Source organism: Diaphorina citri, unplaced genomic scaffold (genome assembly GCF_000475195.1).
Source record: "Diaphorina citri unplaced genomic scaffold, Diaci psyllid genome assembly version 1.1 scaffold552, whole genome shotgun sequence".
In the NCBI taxonomy this organism is placed as follows: domain Eukaryota; kingdom Metazoa; phylum Arthropoda; class Insecta; order Hemiptera; family Psyllidae; genus Diaphorina; species Diaphorina citri.
Genome location: NW_007377986.1, coordinates 1,578 through 19,935, shown reverse-complemented (window position 1 = coordinate 19,935; position 18,358 = coordinate 1,578). Strand labels below are relative to the sequence as shown.

The 18,358-nt window shown below is 33.8% G+C and overlaps 1 protein-coding gene across 1 annotated transcript; it reads right to left on the bottom strand.

The window, feature by feature from the left end:
- Positions 1 to 4,317: 4,317 nt before the first annotated feature.
- LOC103509988 (scavenger receptor class B member 1-like) lies at positions 4,318 to 17,792 on the bottom strand. Its single transcript, XM_026824172.1, has 7 exons — positions 17,593 to 17,792; positions 10,228 to 10,452; positions 6,456 to 6,624; positions 6,115 to 6,176; positions 5,972 to 6,028; positions 5,375 to 5,500; positions 4,318 to 5,012 (listed from the first exon to the last, which is right to left on the bottom strand). The coding sequence occupies exons 1-7, from the start codon at positions 17,776 to 17,778 to the stop codon at positions 4,620 to 4,622; spliced, it is 1,218 nt and encodes a 405-aa protein (XP_026679973.1). The 5' UTR covers positions 17,779 to 17,792; the 3' UTR covers positions 4,318 to 4,619.
- Between the last annotated feature and the right edge of the window lie 566 nt (positions 17,793 to 18,358).

Here is an 18,358-nt window from a genome sequence, read left to right as displayed (position 1 = left end):
TGAAAGCGGATTTCTAGGATCACTTTTTCTTTCACTAAAATGGATGGGATTTATAACGTCTCCACCCTCTAGGAGGAGAATAAGAATAATCCTGATTAAAATTATTATCTTTCATTTTTTCACGGATTTTCTTCTTCTTCCTTCTCTTACTTCTTCTTCTTCTTCTTCTTCTTCTTCTTGCTTCTTCTTTTTTTCTTGTAAGACGGAAACCGGGCTTTACGGTCGAATGATCCAGCAAATTTAGAAGTGATCTCGTCTGTCTAGAGCAACGGCCTTTGAGAGAGTCCTGTTGTAATTGTTTTTTGTTTATTATTATTTCTTTCCGTAATACCAAAAATTTGAGAAATCGAGAGTTCAGGGGAGAACATTTGGCGGTGAAAAACCGCCAGAAAATGGCCGAAATTTCGCACTTTTGTCAGTTTTTCGCGTATAACTCCTAAACCGTGCGTTCCATGTAAAAGTTTATGGGTATCAAAATTAAAGTGAGTACACATTTTTTTTTTTTTTCAAAGTTGAACAATTTTCCTAGCCAGGATTATCAGGCATACTAAGGCGAGTGTGGAACTAAGAAAGTTCATAGGTAGGTAGGTACCTACTTCTACTTGTCTATGCCAATCCATGAAGAAGCATGGATGATGTAAATTAGTGCCCTACACGCCCTACACTTGAATTTAGACCACGCTACGCCACTGATTCTCATCCATTTCATATCAATTCAAAAGACTTACATAAATAAAGCCTGACCCATTCTCTCTCTCTTTTTTTTTGCAAGTTTTCGTCCACATTTTTCAATGCCGATGGACAAAACTCCCACAAATAAAAAGAGAGCAAATTCACAGAAACTAATTGAGCAATGTTCCATGTATGTAGCTGGCTAATTCGAATGAGCTGAAATAACAAGAACCCAAGAAATAAACACACACATGAAGTGTAACAAAAATTTACAATACCTAATTTTCAAATTATTTTGTTTTATTCAAAATATAGGTAGGTATATGGGATTTATTGATCTATTAAATCTAATATAAACTACAAATAATTACAATTATTATAATAACACAAATATCAACAAAACATGGGGATTAAATTTTATGCGATCAAATTAAGCTCTATTTTTAAATCAAAGGTGTAATTCAACCCATCTGACTAGGGGTATTGGGACGTTATTCACAGTCGTGGTTTATAGAACTCACTCAGAAAAAGCGTCCCTAAGAGGGGCCCAGAGACCTACGGGCCCCAGAAACTAATTGAGCAAATTTCCTTTATAGGTTGAATATTTTTTTCTTTTAGAATTTAGTCTAAATGGGACAAGCCATTTGTGAGTTACGAGTATATACCTATTAAAACAAACTTATAAGCAAATAAACGAATGGGAGTTTTCACCAAGTCAATATCGGAGATATCATTGATGGGAACTTTTTGATGGCTCCAGAAAAAGATTAAATAAAGAAACAAATAATTCTAGATTTTAAGGGGATAAATGTGTTTGTGAATAATTATTTATTTAATTACTCCTTTTAAACGGTTAAAAAATCTCCCATTAGTGAATTTTCGATTAAGTCTTGGGTGAAAACCACGATCCCCAAGGTTAAAACTTATTTCGTCCGTTCAACAATATAACAATGTTTATGAAAGAGCCTTGCTTGATTTTTAATTGTATCAAAGTAACCAAATTTGATAGCTTTTATCTAAAGGATTACAAAAACTTACTAAGAAACACAGACGAAAAAAAATGGAGCGTTTAACTTGAAAAATTAGTCTAATATTTGGTAAAAATCACAGTTTCTCAACGCACCTATGTATGTATTGGTATCTGTCCAAATTGATCAAATTAAGCTCTATTTTTAAATCAAAGGTGTAATTCAACCCATCTGACTAGGGGTATTGGGACGTTATTCACAGTCGTGGTTTAAAGAACTCACTCAGAAAAAGCGTCCCTAAGAGGGGCCCAGAGACCTAACGGGCCCCAGAAACTAATTGAGCAAATTTCCTTTATAGGTAGGTTGAATATTTTTTTCTTTTAGAATTTAGTCAAAATGGGACAAGCCATTTGTGAGTTACGAATATATACGTATTAAAACAAACTTATAAGCAAATAAACGAATGGGGGTTTTCACCAAGTCAATATCGGAGATATCATTGATGGGAACTTTTTGATGGCTCCAGAAAAAGATTAAATAAAGAAACAAATAATTCTAGATTTTAAGGGGATAAATGTGTTTGTGAATAATTCTTTATTTAATTACTCCTTTACGATTAAAAAATCTCCCACTAGTGAATTTTCGATTAAGTCTTGGGTGAAAACCACGATCCCTAAGGTTAAAACTTATTTCGTCCGTTCAACAATATAACAATGTTTATGAAAGAGTCTTGCTTGATTTCTAATTGTATCAAAGTAACCAAATTTGATAGCTTTTATCTAAAGGATTACAAAAACTTACTAAGAAACACAGACGAAAAAAATGGAGCGTTTAATTTGAAAAATTAGTCTAATATTTGGTAAAAATCACAGTTTCTCAACGCACCTATGTAGGTATGTATTGGTATCTATCCAAATGTGATACAATAGAAAATGGTTGAATAATACAAGCATTTCCTAGGAAAATTAGTAAACTAAGCAGATCTATCCAGAAAAACAGTTCATTTGTATGATTCTAATATAAAAGAATTCAGCTAAAAAATACCACGCATTATTTCGCATTTCACAAGTACAAAATATAAAAGAATTCAGCTAAAAAATACCACACATTATTTCGCATTTCACAAGTACATATTTGCCATTAGTGGGCAAAATCAGTCCAAGCGGTGTATTTTCCAGAATACCTCAATAAATTATAGATTTCCTATTGTAGGTAGGGCTTTTATTAGCTGCGTACATTGTAGGTATTTTTGGTGTTGTAAATTTAGAAGGTTGTAAATTTGTTACATTTCTTCTACATGAACCTACTCACCACGGCTTAGTAGAAAGAAAAATGGCAAGAGTATACCATAAACATAAACACGGTAAGTTGTCCAAATTCCAATATAAGCACAATTTAATTCTGAAGAGGTGTAAGAAATTAAGGTTAATATGTAGGCATATCTACCACCTAGGTGCACATCATATGTTGTATAACTGAGTTGAGAAACAAGGATTTTCCTCACAAAGATACAAACTACCTAAAAAAAAAAAACTCTGTCAAAAAATACATTTAAGTAAACTGACATGTCACTATCAAACGCACAACATTTAAACAGAAGGAAATAAAAACAACAATCTTAAACCTAAAAAAAGAGGATACAAAAAATAGAGAAAACTTTACACAATGGAACTGTAGGAAATGGTACAAAATAAACAATGGAAATCAGCACCCTCAAAAGAGGTGAGATCCGACTCTATGAGGGAAGATAGCTTCAGTGAATGAAACGGGAAAAAACCGTATGATTTGTACTTCTATTTTTATTAATCGAATGTTAGTTAAATAGTTTTATAAAAATGTTTTCTTCATAGTATGGATGACATGACCATTAAGGTCAAATGATAGAATAGACTAAGTACTAGCTTGATACGGGTTAAAATCACATCGACAATTGGGTTCGGGACTGAATCATGAGGATTTGAGGAATGAGTAATGTGCAATACTTGCTATATTCGATGATAGGATAGGTATTTTATCTTTTATTGTTGAAGATTGGGAAAAAATCATAGCTCAAAACAAAACCCCTTTTAAAGGTACCTCCTAAATACCTGAAAGAGATATTATGTATGGAAAATACTTGAAAAGTTAAAGTAAAGTGCTCCTTCTGACTCTCTCTTTCCAAAAGATAATGAGACTAGGTGGAAAAAATATGAGCAAACAAAATAATGTTATAAAGGACACCTTAAATTAATTAATTTTGTATTTTCTCATGGACTCGAGTGATTTCTCGTATTGATATTCTGTCTTGGAAATCTTGAGCTCAAGAAATTCAACATAATGAAAATAATGTTAAAGAATAATGTCAAAGGAGCTTTCGAAAAACAACACAAGACTTAATAAATGAATAACATTTCTTCTACATGAACCTACTCACCACGGCTTAGTAGAAAGAAAAATGGCAAGAGTATACCATAAACATAAACACGGTAAGTGTACGTACGTATAATAGGTACGTTTTCCTTGCCTCAATTACACAACACACAATATCGGAGCTCTTTAGCTTTATGTCAACACTACCTGAGTTTAATACCATGCACTGCAGTCTGTAATACTTGTGAATACTGAATACTCTTCAGTTTGGTTTATTTCACTAGGTTAATGCACTTGAGAGTCTACTGCTAAGGTTCCTTGCCTCAATTACACAACACACAATATCGGAGCTCTTTAGCTTTATGTCAACACTACCTGAGTTTAATACCATGCACTGCAGTCCGTAATACTTGTGAATACTCTTCAGTTTGGTTAATTTCACTAGGTTAATGCACTTGAGAGTCTACTGCTAAGACTTCCGAGAAGCGAGTAGGAAAACGTACCTTAGGGAATCAACAAATCTATCACAATGGATTTGCAGATTCACAAGTCAACGTAAGTTCTATCAAAAAGATAGACTTGACGTCACATCGTAAGAATGAGCAAAATGTTCAATCTAGATCGGTTCGTCTAGTCCCCGCCATCCGTTTCGTCCTCAGTATCTTCCAACCTCTTCATCAGATCATTCTCCAAGTCTTTCTCATTAGTCGTTGTCAACAAGGAACAATAGTAAGTTTCCATTTCCTTACAATTGTTCGATGTTGGAACATCGTTTTTGTACTGTCTCTTTTTGTTCTCCTGCTGTTGCGCTTGGTTAGCGACAATCTCATTTGTTGTCCTCCACCTGAAGTTGGGAGATATGTCTTGGTCTTTGTTGACGTAGCAGGATGCTGCTATGCTCAATAGGATTGATGCGATACCGCTGATTAGTAGCAAATAGATGAAGAATGTCTGAATAGCTGGACCGATCTTCAAGTAGAAGTAGAATTTGGCAATCAAACTATCAGGGAGGGTCTGAAAACCCTGAAACAGAAATTAATTTGAAAACTTCATTAGCAGGGTGATAAATCGGTATATTGGGATCAGATCTCGTTTCTTATATCAACTATTTCTAATATCCCTGTGCTGCATTAAATTTATCAAGAAATAATAATATCGGTAGTAGAATTTGGCAATCAAACTATCAGGGAGGGTCTGAAAACCCTGAAACAGAAATTAATTTGAAAACTTCATTAGCAGGGTGATAAATGGGTATATTGGGATCAGATCTCGTTTCTTATATCAGCTATTTCTAATATCCCTGTGCTGCATTAAATTTATCAAAATAATAATATCGGTGTGGGTTTTAGGTAAAATTGAAACATCTAAGTAATTTGTAAACTTACAATCTCAGTCCACAATAACGGCAGAACCATATTGCTGAATTTGCCTGCATTCGAAATACTGCTCAAATCATTGAGCGCAATATTGATCTGCATCCTCACAGCGATTTCCAGTGGTAGTCCAGATTGCTGAAATACAAAACAAGGTTATTAGAAATTGGAATTTTTTCAAAGGGTTGACTGGTGCCTTCATAGAATATCTACGCCAGGTCAGTAGTTGTCATGTAGCCACGCAAATAATAGAAAAATGAATAGCTCATCCCTAAAGGGAATTCAGCTAAAAAGTATATATTGATCTGCATCCTCACAGCGATTTCCAGTGGTAGTCCAGATTGCTGAAATACAAAACAAGGTTATTAGAAATTGGAATTTTTTCCAAGGGTTGACTGGTGCCTTCACAGAATATCTTCGCCAGGTCAGTAGTTCAAAGCCTGAATTTCATGTAGCCACGCAAATAATAGAAAAATGAATAGCTCAACCCTAAAGGGAATTCAGCTAAAAAGTATGAGGAGACTAGAAATAGAGGCCAGGTGCAATATTAACATTGCATATTTTGCTATTATGGAAAAAAAAAATCATTTACGAAATGTTCAAACTTACGGGATTCACTACGAACACGGTGGTATGTTTCTCTGGATCGGGCTCAGTTCCTAAAACCTCTTCATTTAACCAGGGATCAGATTCCATGAAATGGGGATAGGAGAGTGCAATAGGGAATCCTGTAGAGACGAAAAGATACAAACCTCTTCATTTAACCAGGGATCAGATTCCATGAAATGGGGATAGGAGAGTGCAATAGGGAATCCTGTAGAGACGAAAAGATACAATAATCTATATAACAATTAAGATTCGACAATAGTGCCTAAGACAAAATACTCAACTTGAAATAATTTGTTCATTACACATTACTTCCTCCTCAGGTAGAATGCTTGTTCCAAATGTTATTCCTCAAAATAATGATATAAAATTGTATGACTTTTTATGACTCTTAAAAAAACAAGTGTTTTCCAGGTAATGAATTGTGTGATAATGGTGGGTGTTTTTTTGCGTATCAAATACATCTCGTTGTTCCATAGAAACTTACCATAGTAGCAGTCAGTCACATCAATCAGACCTCTTCTGAGACATTCATATCCTCGTCTACAGAAGCAGGAGTTGTTCTGGTTGTAGTATCCGTTGTCCAGAGAGCCTTTCTTGAAGTTGTATTTGTACACGGGAAGACTGGACACTTCGTATTCTTCACTGACTCTTTCCTGAAAGAGAGACAGGATTCGTGAGGTTGAAAAGAAGATCTATTTTTAATTGTGGGAAATCTAAGCTTTTTCAGGTTAATAAAATTAATTTGTACGTAATATCTATTGATAGATATAGCAAGGGAAGGTATCCTTTTTCAACATATTCATGGATTTGACGAGTTAATTGTTATTATCTGTATAATAATTGTTCCTATTGTAGGTAGGGCTTTTATTAGCTGCGTACATTGTAGGTATTTTTGGTGTTGTAAATTTAGAAGGTTGTAAATTTGCAACTTTTTTCCGTTCCTACAAAAGTGAGCATTCTTATTCCAGTTCTGGATTCCTCTATAATTTCCCGAGATCCCAGGGAAAATCGACATAAGCACCTAGGGGTATACTTAATGTGTTTTAAAACACTCAAAAAAATTTTACCAAGGAATTTCAAGAGTGATTTGGTTTGAGGGGGCCAGAGGGTTCTTACGTTATTAGATCACTTAGGTTTAAGGTGTCTGTTGTACGTGGCAAAGAGTCCAGCTTTCTTCAAATCACCTTCACCAGTGTAAGTGGTAGAAACATCTCCTGTGAAATCGTACATCTGAAAAAATAGAAGGGTTTCAGGTTAATGATTTACATTTATTCTAACCATATCTAGAAGAAAATCCAAGAGAATATCGTTTTACCCCATTCCAACTAATCATTATACAGAATTTGGTGTAATACTGCGTAAAGTGTAATCTCAACATACTGTATTTTTATGTTTACAAGAGTTGTTCAGTTGAGATTATTATACATGGAGCTCAATTTTCCGTAATAATTGCATTGCCTTGGAAATTTACTGGGGTATCTCACAGAAATCTCCGGAATCTTCAAAAATAGTGTGTGTAGGTGAATTCACTAATGCGAACTGACAATTATTCTACAAGGTTGCTGCCTATTCAATTTCATTGACGTGTGCAAATTTGATGTTTTTTAGGATGTTCTGGAAAATACATTGGGAAGTTTATTGTGGATTTGATTTTTATGATATTATTATCCTTTACCTACAATCTTCATCAGTTGATGAGGTTGAAAAGTATCTACGTACCTATGTAATAAAGTCTATTGTCCATAATGTCAGCCCAAAGCTCGTAAATCATAAGTCTTTATGGACTGTAAAACTCGATGTTAATGATCAAGTGATTAAGAAAATTGGTTAAATCACTGATACAATAGAAAATGGTTGAATAATACAAGCATTTCCTAGGAAAATTAGTAAACTAAGCAGATCTATCCAGAAAAACAGTTCATTTGTATGATTCTAATATAAAAGAATTCAGCTAAAAAATACCACGCATTATTTCGCATTTCACAAGTACAAATTTGCCATTAGTGGGCAAAATCAGTCCAAGCGGTGTATTTTCCAGAATACCTCAATAAATTATAGATTTCCTATTGTAGGTAGGGCTTTTATTAGCTGCGTACATTGTAGGTATTTTTGGTGTTGTAAATTTAGAAGGTTGTAAATTTGTTTTTTGTTGCGTAAAACCGTCATGTGGTATTTTCCCAAATGAAGACACCCGTAGAAATTATAATTAGGAATATTACTAGTATCCCTCTCTGCCACTTGGTTTGGTCGTCTGAGTTCCACTTCCGGACTCTTTGAAATATTAATTTTCATAAAACCTAACTATCTACCTATCCGTTTCACCACCTAATCAGTGCCAACACGCATTATTTAGAGTAATCCTTCAACATATAGCTCACAACATTGGCGTTACGTGATACAGATTATGGCATGAAGATGCCAGAATATTGATTCCAAATATTGTCTATGTCTGTTTTATGTTAATCACACAATTTTTTAAAACAAGAAAATTAATAAGCCTGTCTTGAAAATCTCATGAATACAGGTATCAAGTTTCTAGGGTTTTTCTTTCAACTTGAGTTCTGAGAGATCAATTAGTCCAATAATAATTAAATAATTATATCGAGCAATCTAAGATATAAAACGTATGAAAATCTCGAGCATTTTCATCAGAATCCTTAGCAATACAGATATAGCTAGCTTTCCTGATAATTTATATTGACAAGGCCAAGTAGGCCGGTAATGGAATGAAGTGATAATCGATGTACCTACTTACTTACTATTATGCTAACACAGATCTATAGATATAAGTAGGTATATAACATGCTCCTTGTTCCAGAATGGAAACAGTCAATGAGCCTAGATAAATAAAACCTATGTACTTGCTATCTTTCTGCTAATAGACTTTATGTCGATGAAGTCCTAATATGCAAAAATTTGAGAAATCGAGAGTTCAGGGGAGAACATTTGGCGGTGAAAAACCGCCAGAAAATGGCCGAAATTTCGCAGTTTTGTCAGTTTTTCGCGTATAAATCCTAAACCGTGCGTTCCATGTAAAAGTTTATGGGTATCAAAATTAAAGTAAGTACACATTTTTTTTTTTTTCAAAGTTGAACAATTTTCCTAGCCAGGATTATCAGGCATACTAAGGCGAGTGTGGAACTAAGAAAGTTCATAGGTAGGTAGGTACCTACTTCTACTTGTCTATGCCAATCCATGAAGAAGCATGGATGATGTAAATTAGTGCCCTACACGCCCTACACTTGAATTTAGACCACGCTACGCCACTGATTCTCATCCATTTCATATCAATTCAAAAGACTTACATAAATAAAGCCTGACCCATTCTCTCTCTCTTTTTTTTTGCAAGTTTTCGTCCACATTTTTCAATGCCGATGGACAAAACTCCCACAAATAAAAAGAGAGCAAATTCACAGAAACTAATTGAGCAATGTTCCATGTATGTAGCTGGCTAATTCGAATGAGCTGAAATAACAAGAACCCAAGAAATAAACACACACATGAAGTGTAACAAAAATTTACAATACCTAATTTTCAAATTATTTTGTTTTATTCAAAATATAGGTAGGTATATGGGATTTATTGATCTATTAAATCTAATATAAACTACAAATAATTACAATTATTATAATAACACAAATATCAACAAAACATGGGGATTAAATTTTATGCGATCAAATTAAGCTCTATTTTTAAATCAAAGGTGTAATTCAACCCATCTGACTAGGGGTATTGGGACGTTATTCACAGTCGTGGTTTATAGAACTCACTCAGAAAAAGCGTCCCTAAGAGGGGCCCAGAGACCTACGGGCCCCAGAAACTAATTGAGCAAATTTCCTTTATAGGTTGAATATTTTTTTCTTTTAGAATTTAGTCTAAATGGGACAAGCCATTTGTGAGTTACGAGTATATACCTATTAAAACAAACTTATAAGCAAATAAACGAATGGGATTCACTGACTCTTTCCTGAAAGAGAGACAGGATTCGTGAGGTTGAAAAGAAGATCTATTTTTAATTGTGGGAAATCTAAGCTTTTTCAAGTTAATAAAATTAATTTGTACGTAATATCTATTGATAGATATAGCAAGGGAATATCCTTTTTCAACATATTCATGGATTTGACGAGTTAATTGTTATTATCTGTATAATATTTTTGACATATCCTTGTCCAAAGATTTTTGACGAATTTAAAACCGATCAGATTGGAGTTTACCGCGGATTATTTTTAGATACAAATTGATGACATAATACTCACCATTGGTACAGCCCTACAGAGTGACTTCCTGAAGAATAGAAGCTGGTCATCCTTTTTGATTTTGGTTGGAAATTTGGTACCATCTGAAGCTCCATCTACATTACCACAGGGCAAGTCCCATTGAGGCAAAAATGGACGTCTGTTGTACGTGGCAAAGAGTCCAGCTTTCTTCAAATCACCTTCACCAGTGTAAGTGGTAGAAACATCTCCTGTGAAATCGTACATCTGAAAAAATAGAAGGGTTTCACGGTTAATGATTTACATTTATTCTATAACCATATCTAGAAGAAAATCCAAGAGAATATCGTTTTACCCCATTCCAACTAATCATTATACAGAATTTGGTGTAATACTGCGTAAAGTGTAATCTCAACATACTGTATTTTTTGTTTACAAGAGTTGTTCAGTTGAGATTATTATACATGGAGCTCAATTTTCCGTAATAATTGCATTGCCTTGGAAATTTACTGGGGTATCTCACAGAAATCTCCGGAATCTTCAAAAATAGTGTGTGTAGGTGAATTCACTAATGCGAACTGACAATTATTCTACAAGGTTGCTGCCTATTCAATTTCATTGACGTGTGCAAATTTGATGTTTTTTAGGATGTTCTGGAAAATACATTGGGAAGTTTATTGTGGATTTGATTTTTATGATATTATTATCCTTTACCTACAATCTTCATCAGTTGATGAGGTTGAAAAGTATCTACGTACCTATGTAATAAAGTCTATTGTCCATAATGTCAGCCCAAAGGAAGTTTATTGTGGATTTGATTTTTATGATATTATTATCCTTTACCTACAATCTTCATCAGTTGATGAGGTTGAAAAGTATCTACGTATGTAATAAAGTTTATTGTCCATAATGTCAGCCCAAAACTCGTAAATCATAAGTCTTTATGGACTGTAAAACTCGATGTTAATGATCAAGTGATTAAGAAAATTGGTTAAATCACTGATACAATAGAAAATGGTTGAATAATACAAGCATTTCCTAGGAAAATTAGTAAACTAAGCAGATCTATCCAGAAAAACAGTTCATTTATATGATTCTAATATAAAAGAATTCAGCTAAAAAATACCACACATTATTTCGCATTTCACAAGTACATATTTGCCATTAGTGGGCAAAATCAGTCCAAGCGGTGTATTTTCCAGAATACCTCAATAAATTATAGATTTCCTATTGTAGGTAGGGCTTTTATTAGCTGCGTACATTGTAGGTATTTTTGGTGTTGTAAATTTAGAAGGTTGTAAATTTGTTTTTTGTTGCGTAAAACCGTCATGTGGTATTTTCCCAAATGAAGACACCCGTAGAAATTATAATTAGGAATATTACTAGTATCCCTCTCTGCCACTTGGTTTGGTCGTCTGAGTTCCACTTCCGGACTCTTTGAAATATTAATTTTCATAGAACCTAACTATCTACCTATCCGTTTTACCACCTAATCAGTGCCAACACGCATTATTTAGAGTAATCCTTCAACATATAGCTCACAACATTGGCGTTACGTGATACAGATTATGGCATGAAGATGCCAGAATATTGATTCCAAATATTGTCTATGTCTGTTTTATGTTAATCACACAATTTTTTAAAACAAGAAAATTAATAAGCCTGTCTTGAAAATCTCATGAATACAGGTATCAAGTTTCTAGGGTTTTTCTTTCAACTTGAGTTCTGAGAGATCAATTAGTCCAATAATAATTAAATAATTATATCGAGCAATCTAAGATATAAAACGTATGCAAATCTCCAGCATTTTCATCAGAATCCTTAGCAATACAGATATAGCTAGGTATCCTGATTATTTATATTGACAAGGCCAAATAGGCCGGCAATGAAATGAAGTGATAATCGATGTACCTACTTACTTACTATTATGCTAACACATATCTATATATAGGTAGGTATATAACATGCTCCTTGTTTCAGAATGGAAACAGTCAATGAGTCTAGATAAATAAAACCTATGTACTTGCTATCTTTCTGCTAATAGACTTTATGTCGATGAATTCCTAATATGCTCCGTAAATTTCATTCTTGGACTTTTGAAGCCAATACTTTTGTACGCACACAAGCAGACTATATTCCTTTGCACGTTCAGCATAATTACACAACGCACCGAAGCTGATCGGAAAAATAATTATAGTGTTCCAGCAAAACCTGATAAGCTAAAGCCTTGAAAGGTCGGTCTTTCAATGGACCTTTGATGAGAATAACTATTCTCAATTGAACTTGCACTGCAAGTCTCATAATTGTTAGACGTAGGTGATTCAGGTTACATCAGATATTACAATGATCACAGAGACCACGTAATAACAATTATCTACGAATGACAAAACTTGAACTTGACCTTATGATAAACGATATCAAGCTCTATAGGAGTCTAGGAAATTAATACCACTTGGAGATTATTCATAGACTTACACTCTATTCCTTTGCTTTACAAATGAGAGCATGAGAGAAGGGAGTTCTTTGTCTGCAACCTGCTGGTCGTATGTCACAACAAACTAAGGGAGGTTCTCAGTAAATCATAGTTATAGAAGGTGGCTGTAGGAGTGTAGGTAGTTGTAGAATATACCTAACTAAACAAGAGCAATAGATATTTCCTCTCTTAGGGTGAAGCTTTTAACTTCAAAAAGAGCCCTAGGAAGATCTCATTTTCTGTTGGCTTGTGACATCACATATTCGTTAAGGGTGTAAGACGTAGGTATGATTTTCTAATATCACTATGAAATAGATATAGGTGTAAGCGTGTAATCTCTAATACCTCTTAATATTTATGTTTATTCGATATTTCCTTAATCGCTGTCTACCTACTATATCATTTGATCCTGAATTTTCCACTCTTGTTACTATTATTATAAATTATACTTCATTACATTGCTATCATAATGGATATTTACTTAGTTACTCACTGATTACTATTTCTCCTAATTTGAAACTCCGATGTTCAATTGCATATAATGTCAGTTATTATATGCACATGGCACAGACTGCACTTGCAAAATACCTAATTATATAGGGTTGTGCTCCTTTCCTTCGAGAAAAGTCAACTTTTTTCCGTTCCTACAAAAGTGAGCATTCTTATTCCAGTTCTGGATTCCTCTATAATTTCCCGAGATCCCAGGGAAAATCGACATAAGCACCTAGGGGTATACTTAATGTGTTTTAAAACACTCAAAAAAATTTTACCAAGGAATTTCAAGAGTGATTTGGTTTGAGGGGGCCAGAGGGTTCTTACGTTATTAGATCACTTAGGTTTAAGGTATGCACTTCCTCATGACGAGATAAACAAAAAGAAACTGACATGCGATTATGAGGTATATTTATTATAAAATATAGCTATGTTTCTTGGAAATGCAACTCAGTTCGACTTGTGTGTAGAAGTGAAAAAAATGAGCACCCATTTTCCTCAAGTTTTTGTTCACTGCAAATTTAGAGGTACCGACCTACCCTCTTACTGCAGAATCTTCCAGCGTTAGTATTCAGGGAGCGCTTTTGTTGTAATTATTTTTGGGGTAATAATTTTTTTGTGCGTCAACTTATTATTCTATTTGCCTGAATGATATTCTTAGGTAAATTTAGAGGTACCGACCTACCCTCTTACTGCAGAATCTTCCAGCGTTAGTATTCAGGGAGCGCTTTTGTTGTAATTATTTTTGGGGTGATAATTTTTTTGTGCGTCAACTTATTATTCTATTTGCCTGAATGATATTCTTAGGTGATTTTTCAGTAGAAAACACGTCATATTAGTTATTTCTCGCCTGTTGATATGAGAAAATTGTCAGCAAAAGTTCAGAATGTTGACAACCAGAGTATTAACATGTTGACAAACATCCCATTAGGGCAGACAAAATATAAATAAGTAAAAAATATAATAAATAAATAACAAGGAAAACTAAAATGTATTCCGTTCGCAGACATTTGCCACAAAAAATTCTGAAGGTCTAGGTTAAAACAAAAAACCTGTTGCAAAAGTTTTACAGTTTCCGTTAGTGGATGCCCTCTATTACTTGAGATCAAAACGGGCATGGAAAAATTACGTATTAAAAATATATAATTATTCTAATAAAATGATGCGGATACAACTTTTAATAGCTTTTTATATTAAAGGAAGAAAAAAAAAGATAAAAAAGAAGAAGAAAAATCTATATAATCAATGATCAAATTCGCCCGTAGCACAAAATGAATTAGCTCCTTGTAAGCTTATAATAATATGAAGGTAAAAATGAGTGGGTACTTTCTAGATCGATCTTTAATGCGTTCTAACTTGGTATCGAGATCAACTAATGCGTTTCAAAAATGAATGGGAGAAAAAATTCCAGCCCTTCATAGACTTACACTCTATTCCTTTGCTTTACAAATGAGAGCATGAGAGAAGGGAGTTCTTTGTCTGCAACCTGCTGGTCGTATGTCATAACAAACTAGGGGAGGTTCTCAGTAAATCATAGTTATAGAAGGTGGCTATAGGTAGAATATACCTACCTAAACAAGAGCAATAGATATTTCCTCTCTTAGGGTGAAGCTTTTAACTTCAAAAAGAGCCCTAGGAAGATCTCATTTTCTGTTGGCTTGTGACATCACATATTCGTTAAGGGTGTAAGACGTAGGTATGATTTTCTAATATCACTATGAAATAGATATAGGTGTAAGCGTGTAATCTCTAATACCTCTTAATATTTATGTTTATTCGATATTTCCTTAATCGCTGTCTACCTACTATATCATTTGATCCTGAATTTTCCACTCTTGTTACTATTATTATAAATTATACTTCATTACATTGCTATCATAATGGATATTTACTTAGTTACTCACTGATTACTATTTCTCCTAATTTGAAACTCCGATGTTCAATTGCATATAATGTCAGTTATTATATGCACATGGCACAGACTGCACTTGCAAAATACCTAATTATATAGGGTTGTGCTCCTTTCCTTCGAGAAAAGTCAACTTTTTTGGTGTAAGACGTAGGTATGATTTTCTAATATCACTATGAAATAGATATAGGTGTAAGCGTGTAATCTCTAATACCTCTTAATATTTATATTTATTCGATATTTCCTTAATCGCTATCTACCTACAATATCATTTGATCCTGAATTTTCCACTCTTGTTACTAATTATTATAAATTATACTTCATTACATTGCTATCATAATGGATATTTACTTAGTTACTCACTGATTACTATTTCTCCTAATTTGAAACTCCGATGTTCAATTGCATATAATGTCAGTTATTATATGCACATGGCACAGACTGCACTTGCAAAATACCTAATTATATAGGGTTGTGCTCCTTTCCTTCGAGAAAAGTCAACTTTTTTCCGTTCCTACAAAAGTGAGCATTCTTATTCCAGTTCTGGATTCCTCTATAATTTCCCGAGATCCCAGGGAAAATCGACATAAGCACCTAGGGGTATACTTAATGTGTTTTAAAACACTCAAAAAAATTTTACCAAGGAATTTCAAGAGTGATTTGGTTTGAGGGGGCCAGAGGGTTCTTACGTTATTAGATCACTTAGGTTTAGGGCATGCACTTCCTCATGACGAGATAAACAAAAAGAAACTGACATGCGATTATGAGGTATATTTATTATAAAATATAGCTATGTTTCTTGGAAATGCAACTCAGTTCGACTTGTGTGTAGAAGTGAAAAAAATGAGCACCCATTTTCCTCAAGTTTTTGTTCACTGCAAATTTAGAGGTACCGACCTACCCTCTTACTGCAGAATCTTCCAGCGTTAGTATTCAGGGAGCGCTTTTGTTGTAATTATTTTTGGGGTGATAATTTTTTTGTGCGTCAACTTATTATTCTATTTGCCTGAATGATATTCTTAGGTGATTTTTCAGTAGAAAACACGTCATATTAGTTATTTCTCGCCTGTTGATATGAGAAAATTGTCAGCAAAAGTTCAGAATGTTGACAACCAGAGTATTAACATGTTGACAAACATCCCATTAGGGCAGACAAAATATAAATAAGTAAAAAATATAATAAATAAATAACAAGGAAAACTAAAATGTATTCCGTTCGCAGACATTTGCCACAAAAAATTCTGAAGGTCTAGGTTAAAACAAAAAACCTGTTGCAAAAGTTTTACAGTTTCCGTTAGTGGATGCCCTCTATTACTTGAGATCAAAACGGGCATGGAAAAATTACGTATTAAAAATATATAATTATTCTAATAAAATGATGCGGATACAACTTTTAATAGCTTTTTATATTAAAGGAAGAAAAAAAAAGATAAAAAAGAAGAAGAAAAATCTATATAATCAATGATCAAATTCGCCCGTAGCACAAAATGAATTAGCTCCTTGTAAGCTTATAATAATATGAAGGTAAAAATGAGTGGGTACTTTCTAGATCGATCTTTAATGCGTTCTAACTTGGTATCGAGATCAACTAATGCGTTTCAAAAATGAATGGGAGAAAAAATTCCAGCCCTAGCAGCTGTCGCGAACAGCGCGAGTTTAGATACAAGTTAGGTGTTTTTTAGCAAGTGTTTTATAATTAGAAATATAGTTAATTAAGAAGAATAATTTAATTAAGTTAGACAGCTGATGTTTAGGTTGCCGACGAGGAAAGGAGTAGATTTTCCATCAGCAGATTTTGTTTGTAAACTAGAGTGAGTTAGCAGAAAGTCCTGGTAGTAGACGGACGTAAATTAGTAGCTTTTCCCAAAAGATATTAGAAGTTTTATATAGAAGATTTGTAAGAAAGTAAATAGTCCAGTAATTAGAAATTTGTTAGCAGTCACAAGTTTATAAAAGAAGTTCAATTTAATAAAGTTTTCGTAAAGAATTTGAAAGTTTCATTGAAAAAAACCACTGTGTCATAGTTTTCATTTTTATGTTGTGTCAAATCTTAAAACGCTTCCACTGTCAATCATCATCATTCACGACATAAAAATTTTGGTAGCAGAGCGTGGTTTGTTTATCCGTGGTTTGTTTATCCGTGGTTTGTTTGTATAAAAAGTTATTAAACATCAGCATCTACGTAAGTAATCTTAGACAATAGACATTCATTTTAGAGGAGACATGCATCATAGACATTGTTCGACGTCAAGACATTAGAAAAGTCAAATAGTCAAGAAGAAACCTAATCAATAGAGATTAGATCAAATACCTATCCATTCACGACAGCAGCATCGATGGTTGGATTTGGGTAACGTACATTATATCGCAAAGCCAACAATAACCCAACCAAAAATATTGTTAGGGTCAAAACATTAAAATCAAGTTTGAATGGGCCAATTTCTTCATCTAAATATCTCAGCTTCATAGTGGAGCAATTTATTTCATGCAAAACATATTTTTGAAGCAAAAAATAGCAAACCCGGCCACTTACCCTATCAATGAGTCCCAGTTTGTCAAATGCTATCCAGGAGGGCATGAACTTGTTTCCCAAAGTAACGAGAGCACTTTCATATCCGAACATGAATTCCCGGGCAGTCTGTTCTACCAGAGGATATGTCTTGGTTTGCTTGATGAGCAAATTCACACCCATTCTGGTCAGCAGAGAAGCCTTGGCCATTACGTTGGCAAAACTCTGGAAAAAAAAATAATAATGACAAAATTAGGAGAACTTTTTGTGAAACACTGAAATGTCTGAGTTGCAGGAGTGGCAATTTTAGAAAAACACAATTCAAAATTGCGAATTGCAAAGAATCATAAATCTAATGTAAAAGCATGTAAAAAACATTAGATTTATGTACCTAGGTATCAAAGGTTTATCTCTCAAATTAAAATTTGCACCATTCTGTCGGCCAAAATCTTTTTGTATCTAATCTAATACAGAGGTAGGTATGTACAAGAAGAATACGCACATGATATTATGTAAGGAAAGAATACTGAACATAAACGAGTTTCCAGATGTCCGTTTAAAGCAGCTTATTTTTTACTTATTAGGTACGCCTAAACTATTCTCCCTAAATCCTCCAGATCAAGTTTAGCAGAAAGTGTTCAAAGCTTACATAAATCTTGAAAACTACTTATACAATACCTACGCACATGATATTATGTAAGGAAAGAATACTGAACATAAACGAGTTTCCAGATGTCCGTTTAAAGCAGCTTATTTTTTACTTATTACGCCTAAACTATTCTCCCTAAAC

What these genes read in the sequence shown, in the direction of transcription:
- LOC103509988 (XM_026824172.1), bottom strand. Translation starts at nt 17,778, where the DNA reads ATGGCCAAGGCTTCTCTGCTGACCAGAATGGGTGTGAATTTGCTCATC. An exon ending in TGTGACTGACTGCTACTATG is followed by an intron (nt 6,177 to 6,455) that starts GTAAGTTTCTAT and finishes TCGTCTCTACAG; the next exon opens with GATTCCCTATTGCACTCTCC. An exon ending in ATCCCTGGTTAAATGAAGAG is followed by an intron (nt 6,029 to 6,114) that starts GTTTGTATCTTT and finishes TTAAATGAAGAG; the next exon opens with GTTTTAGGAACTGAGCCCGA.